Source organism: Echinops telfairi, unplaced genomic scaffold, assembly GCF_000313985.2.
Source record: "Echinops telfairi isolate 266 unplaced genomic scaffold, ASM31398v2 ScPeMD7_18;HRSCAF=68, whole genome shotgun sequence".
NCBI classification, from domain to species: Eukaryota; Metazoa; Chordata; class Mammalia; order Afrosoricida; family Tenrecidae; genus Echinops; species Echinops telfairi.
In genome coordinates, this window is record NW_022103915.1 from 98973733 (window position 1) to 98980976 (window position 7244).

The following is a 7244-nucleotide window of genomic DNA, read 5'->3' on the forward strand; positions in this document are numbered from 1 at the left end:
ATAAGTAACAGAAGATCAGAGATGCTGTTACTAAGTTTAAAGTGACATTGAGATTCATGTACCACCTCTGAGAATACAACAAAAGCAGCTCTTCCAATTATAAATATTGTAAAGCATATCACCATTTCAAATAGTTTAAAAATATAGCAAAGAGGAGACCTCAGAAATATAGTAACTTAACCCACCTCATACAGTATTGATGGCAAAACCAGACTTTTAATTCCAATAAAATGGACTCTAACATCTTTTTCAAGTCAGTACACATTAGCTGTTGTCAGCCCCCTTTGTAAGACCCAGGATAAGATTCTGGATTATCTTTGTACCCCTTTCTGGTATCCTACTCTGCTGCTTTGGGCAGGGCCGTATATATCCTTTCACCTTATATTACAACTCTGAGCTCTTTGACCAAGGAAGCTAGACAGATTCAAGTTGGCCTCACCGCGCGCATGCCCAGCGTGGGCCTTTGTACTCAGTGGCTGGTCAGTTTTGGAGATGGCTGAAGAACAGAGCTTAGATTATTTTTCAGGCTTGTGTGGTATTATTGGTCGACCGACTTAATAAGCCTTTGGAGGAAAATGCATAAAAACCTCTTTCAAGTTGATTATAAGCAAAGAAATCCTGAAATCACTACTCCCGTTTGATGAGTCCGTTTCACATGGAGGTTTAAGTCTACCTAGAGCCAGTAGTTCTCAACCTTCCTAATGCCATGACCCTTTAACAATCCTCATGTTGCGGTGACCCCCAACCATAAAATTATTTTTGTTGCTTCATAATTGTAATTTTGCTACTGTTATGAATCAGGCGACCTCTGTGAAAGGGTTGTTTAACCCCAAACGGGGTTGCGACCCCCAGGTTGAGAACTGCTGCTTTAGATTGTCTTCAGCATACAGTGTAGCTTTGCTTGACTCTACTAATAAAGGGAATCTGACAAGGCACACTTCAAATTTAAAAAAAATAAAGGACATGCTATTATTTCTAAAATCTAAATTTTACATTATAGTTATATTATTTGTGTCTCAGGCTTATGATAACCTTTGAGGAAGGTTAATGCTTGAGGAAGGTTTTAAGTAGCCTCTTGTTATTTAAAACTTCTGTTGTGTTGGTATTTCCAAAGCCTGAAGTTAAAATAAACAATTTGCAAACCATATTCCTCATAAATATTGCATAGCATCTACTGGCATTACTATGCAAACTTTTTTACATTCTATTGAGGCTGCTGATTTGGCTTGCTAGGTTAATCTTAATAGACATTGTTTGAATGCATCTTTTGCCATAGTTGGCTCCCTAGATTAACTTGAATCTGTGAAATATATCCAAGACTGCTATGTAAAGTTGTTATTTTATGGCTGAGGTATGAAAGGACAGTCAAAGAACGTTATGTTTACAATTTATTTGTACCGTATATATTTGAGCATAAGCCGACCTGATTATCTGCTGAGGCACCTAATTTTACCACAAAAACGGCATTAAAACTGCTGTGAAACTCCATTTATACATGAGTATATACAGTACCTTTTTGGGGTCATTGGATAAGGGTCTTAGTGATTGAATAGAAATTGAGTGCTTTAAATTGGGACAGGGAACAAAGGTTTAATCAAGGAAACTGAGGGCAGAGTAGCTTCATGGCTTACATTTTAGTGTTTTGTCAGCCTTGTGGAACCTTTAATTCAGATTAAGTAACTTTTCCAACAAATTTGAACATAAGATTAGTAAGACTATTGGGATGCGTCATTTTCGGTTATGCTTTCTCATAAGATAATGTATTCCCCATTTAGTTTCTGGTATAATAAACAGTACTTTTAAAGGCGGACCTAAAAACATCAACACGTCCCATACATCATAATTCTGTCTAAAAATATAGAGTAATTTTTCTGTGACAGGTGCTCAATAAATGCTTACTGATTGATACATTTGTGGTATAACAAGCAAGTACAGCAAGCCTGGGCTGCTTTTGAAATTTGAAATTCTTCAAAAGTTCTTGTTTTGTGGGGTTGGGAGACTTAAAGGAATTTCATTTCCGCATGGAGTATGTTAATGTGTGTTGATTTGTGGGTATCTTGATTTATTGTTAGCCGTGCAGGTGCACACCTTCTTGCCTTTCTATTCTCACCACATTTTATTATACTATTATTTGCTCTTAAGATTCGTGTAGCTTTAATACTTTCGTACCTGAATTATGTCTGACACTAAAGCATCAAGCCAGCCCTTGGGTGGCTGTTGATCCTAGACCATGTCTGTTTTTAATACAGCTGTAACTTACAATGTAGTTCCTAGTTTTTACTAATCCTGTGCTGTCTTTCTGCTTAATTTGTTTTTATGATGAATAAGTAGGATTACCAGTAATTTTGTGTTGTAAAAATCACTGTTTGGCACTAGTTTTGTAAGGGGGGAATTACATTGGAAATTTTCGATTTGCTTGTTTTCCAATACATGATTTATTGTTGTAATGACTTATTTCAGAATAATCAGGTAGGCTACCTAGAGGAGGAGGATGAGCAAGTGGACATTGAGACTGTAGAAGAGCTCTCAGAGGCAATTAATGCGCACTTGAAGACCGAAGCTGCCCGCATACTTTGCTCCAAACAACCGTAAGTCTTCTCTGTGCATTTTCAATCTTAAGCCAGAAACAAAACTAACTAACTGACTAGCTTTTTCTTGAGTAGTAGATGAGAAGAGGAGCTGGAATTTAACAAATAACTAGGTGGTTGTTAGGAGGCGGTGGTATGCAAACAAAAATAACATACTTTTAGAACCTGAGACACTTGAGTTAAAATGCTAGATTGGCTAGTTTGTGATTATTTAACCTTGGGTACGTTTTTAATCTTTCTGAACCTTAGATTATTTTCCTATGAAATTGAGAAAACATATACTTCCATTTGAATGTTGAATAACATAATCAACTGGCATGAACAACTGACTATTCCAAAAAAAAATTTTTCTTGTAACTCGTACAATCAGTCATTAAATGTAAACTTTATTAAGTGAGGGATAAAAATGACCTGTTTAAAAACAACAACAACAAAAATGACCTGTTTAGTCAAGGAGATGAAAATGTGGAGGGTAGAAAGATTTACTTGGCATTTTAGTCCATTTTTACATTTTTTGTATTGGTTGGGTTAGAATGTAAAAAAGACAAGTAGAGGGTGATGTCTTCTTATTTTGTGCAAGACCTTTCCTTTTCCTCTTTATTATTTGTTTGTTTTTCCCTTTTCCTCTTTAATCACCATGTGTAGTAGTATTTAGTTGAGAAGTTAATTCTCTGTCCCTAATGCTCTGAAAAAAAGTCTATGTAGAGTAGAAAATAGGACTAGCAGTTTTTTAACTCTAGAGCTATCAGCACACTGGTTATGCTTTTAAGTGCTTAAATCCCTTAAAGACTTAGACTAATAAGTTCAATAGTATTTTTGGGTATAAGTTAAATATACTAAACTGTAAAGACCCCTGGTGATGCATTGGTTAAACACTTACCTGCTAACCAAAAAGGTTGGTGGCTCCAACCTTTCAAGGGTTCTGCACGAGAAAAGACCTGACAGTCTGTCTGTTCCTATAACAATTACACGCTAGGAAAGCTTATTGGGCAGATCTTATTCTGTCCTCTGGGATTGGTTTGAGTCAGAATTGGCTCAGTGGCTCACAACAGCAGCATAATAAAATTGAGTTGCTTAACAATAGCAACATACAGAAAATGTAATCTAAAATACTTATAATTGTAACAGAAAAATACTTCCTAAGAATAACAAAAGCTGTGAAGACATACAATTTTATGGAAAAACATTGAATTCAATTGATGGAGAAATAACATATTAATAGAATATTAATAATAAAATATGGAATAATAAAAGCCCAAGGATAGCCAATACAATGCACCAACTTAATGAACAGATTAACAATTATGATACAAATTTCTGTGAGCCAGAAGATAGTGAAAAGATATTCATACTATAAGGAAAGTATTTACAATACATATAATCAATAAATGATTAGCATCACGCATATAAAAAATGTTCCAATCAGCACAAAAAACTGATCGAGTAGATTTTAAGAGGCCCCCCCCCCCCCCGAAAACCAGACTAATACATGCTTTTTTTCCAAAGCTGTGTATTATTTTTACAAAACAACCTGATCACCTTCAAAGTACTCTGCATTACACTTAATACATTTGTCAAATCTGTGATTCCATTCTTGGAAAAATTTTCAAACTCATCTGTTTGGGTGGTTGATAGAACCTCATTCGTCCCCATTCCCCATTCCTCTCCCCCTCCCCCCCATTGTCATCAAATCGCTGTTCTTTAATGTTCCTCTTTATTTGGGGAAGCAAACAGAGGTTGCATGGAGTGAGGTCAGGTGAGTAAGGTGTGGGGAGCAAGAGAGGCATGATGTGTTTTTGCCCAAAATTGGTGCACTGAGATGGCTGCATGAGCAGGTGCTTTGTTGTGGCAAAACCAGTCCCCGTCTGCCACAAATCAGGCCTTTTTTTGGGTCTCACACTGTTAAGCATTCTTTTCAGAACCTTTAAATAGAAAGTTTGATTAATAGTCTGACCTGGTGGAATAAACTCCAAATGCTCTACAGTGGACATCCAGTCCAGAATGAGGTTTATTATCAATCGACATTTCACCTTTTTTGAAACGAGAAAACACTTGTACACCTGAGTTTTTCCAATAGTGCTGTCCTTGTAAGCTGTGTACAAAATCACAACAGTTTCTCTGGCATTTTTCCTGCACAGGAAACAAAATTTCACAGCCACAGCTGTTCTATTAAATTGGCCATTACAAAAAACAAAGCTTGAATGAAACAAACGTCTTTTATGAAAAAATTCAATGTGACCAGAAAGAACCTTCCCAGGCCACGCCACTGGGAAGGGCGATTTGCTTGAAGCTCATCTAACAGGAAAAATGAGTGCTACAATAGCTCGCCCAGCGTAATTCAGTTTTGGGGGAGGAGTACGCCACATGTATAATGGTTATCACTAGACAATTCGCAGAAATGGGAACCTGAACGATCAGTAAATACATGCAACGATATTCAGTATCACAAGTAGTTTGGGAAATGCAGAGTGAAATTACAATGACTTTACCAGTTCACTTAAAGGTTGTTAAAAATTGAGAGTGGTTAATAAGTTGTATTAACTAGGTAGTAGTTCTTACCTACTGCTCACGTTATAATCACTTTGGAGCAATGTTTGATATCTATAGTTGAAGATTCAAATGTATCCCACACAGCAATTTTACTCATAGGCATAGAAGTATGACTTAGAAAAGCTCATGTTTATGTACAAGGGGTCATGGATGGGCTTATCTGTTACAGCAGTTATTTGTTAATGTGTGAACATTTGGAAACAAATTACTACTAATATTAGGAAATAATATACTGGAAAATTCATATGGTGGAATATTACATAGGAGTTATAAAAATTATTGAACTGTATATAGCAATATATGTCAGGTCGAGTGAGACAAATAATATGCAGATTTACAATATGATATTAAATGCTAGATATTTTTTGCTTAAAGGGATGGATATGCACCATACATTCATCATAAAACTGTAAATATAGGATCTACCTAGAACCCCTTCCTAGGGGGACAAATAATGGAAAAGTGGCTGAGGGGTGATGGAGGACGGTGTAAGATATGGAAAAAATAATGTATAACTTAGCAAGGGTTCCTGAGGAAGGACAGGAGGGGAGAGAGGGGGAAGAAATAGGGAGCTGATATCAGGGGCTCAGGTGGGAAGAGAATGCTTTGAAAATGATGATGGTGGCATATGTGCAAATGTGCTTGACGCATTAGAGGAATGTATTATTGTGTTAAGAGAGGTAAAAGGCCCCAGTAAAAGTATTTTAAAAAAAACAAACCAAACTGTAAATATGTTCACAGGAAACTCAATTCAGCAGTGTTGTTTGTTGAGAAGGGAAGCGGGAAATGTGATTAGACAGGCTGTATAGGGTCTGAAATGTTTTATTCTCAAGCTGGGTGTTCGATACTTGGCTGTTCAGTGATTGTTTATATAATCTTGTTCGTCTGAACTATATCACAATTGAAAAAGGTAATTTGTATTTTCAGGCATTATTTGGATAGAGAAAATAAATGATATTGTTGAATAAATATATGGCTCTGTATTAGATTTCAGGAGACCCTGGGTGATGCAAATGATTGATGCATTTGGCTGTTAACCAAAGGGGGGGGGGTTGGAGGTGTAAGTCCACTCAGAGATTGCCTCTGAATAAAGGCTTGTTAGTAGAGTTGGCATAGACTCGAGGGCAGTGAGTGTTGTTTTGTTTGTTTTTTTAGTCTACTTCTGAAAAATCTACCACTGAACACCCTGTGGAATGCACTCTGCCCCACAAGGGCTCCCCAGGTTTTGCAGTTGCTCAAAGCAACTGATATAGTAGACCCTAGGGAAAAGAAGTGGACTACATGTTAGATAGCTTGGCATCACCTGGTTTTATTATGGGCTTAGCTTTAATAATAATATGAAACAGGTCTTTCATTATTGCATTTCAGTGACATTGGACATTGTGGTCTCTCTTAGGTGCCGTACTCTTACCTCTGTAGATGAAAAAACTGTTGAAAGGAGTCGGAAGGTATAGTACATTTAATTGATAGTTATTCGTTTAATAAAGTGGAGTTTTAGGGTTTAAACAACATTGACTATGATTTTTTTCTTTTTTAATCAATAAGCTTAATATCTTTTTCCCCCTTGTTAATAAAATTGCATCATTGTTGCCATCTCTTCTTTTTTTAAAGCTCTTTAATTCTAGTATTTCCCTATAGGTGACAATTTTGAGAAATTAAAATGAATATAGATTTTACAAAAATTGCTTTGCTTATTGGAAAACTAATCTTATAACATAATCATTTGATATAAAACAAGCTGGCATTTTTCCTTGTCTAGGCTCATGATTTTCCATGACCTAAAATATTAATTATTCTCTAATGAAAGCTAGCAATTCAAGGAGCCATGAAATTACAAATCTTCCCTAATTTTCTTAATGTGTTAGTTGTATGCTATCATGGCGGCATAATTAAGGTTTTCCTTTATACCCATAATGATATGATCAAGCGTTCAGCTGTTTAAAACATTTATCACTCGTTTCTGTCTATAAGAGGGATCCGATTACAAGGAACTATATGTGACCTCCCTGGGGAACGGACAACCGAAAAGTGGGTGAAGGGAGACGTCGGACAGGGCAAGATATGACAAAATAACAATTTATAAACTATCAAGGGCTCATGAGGGAG

The 7244-nt window shown here is 36.3% G+C and overlaps 1 protein-coding gene across 8 annotated transcripts in view; it reads left to right on the forward strand.

Annotated features, from left to right (window-relative positions):
* Positions 1-7244, forward strand: part of MGA (MAX dimerization protein MGA) — a 70016-nt gene that overhangs the window by 52001 nt on the left and 10771 nt on the right. For all 8 annotated transcript variants that reach the window (XM_045288208.1, XM_045288211.1, XM_045288214.1 and 5 more), the window contains 2 exons: positions 2461-2588; positions 6535-6586. In XM_045288208.1, coding sequence (XP_045144143.1) covers positions 2461-2588; positions 6535-6586 — 180 coding nt within the window. The remainder of the gene's footprint in view (positions 1-2460; positions 2589-6534; positions 6587-7244) is intronic.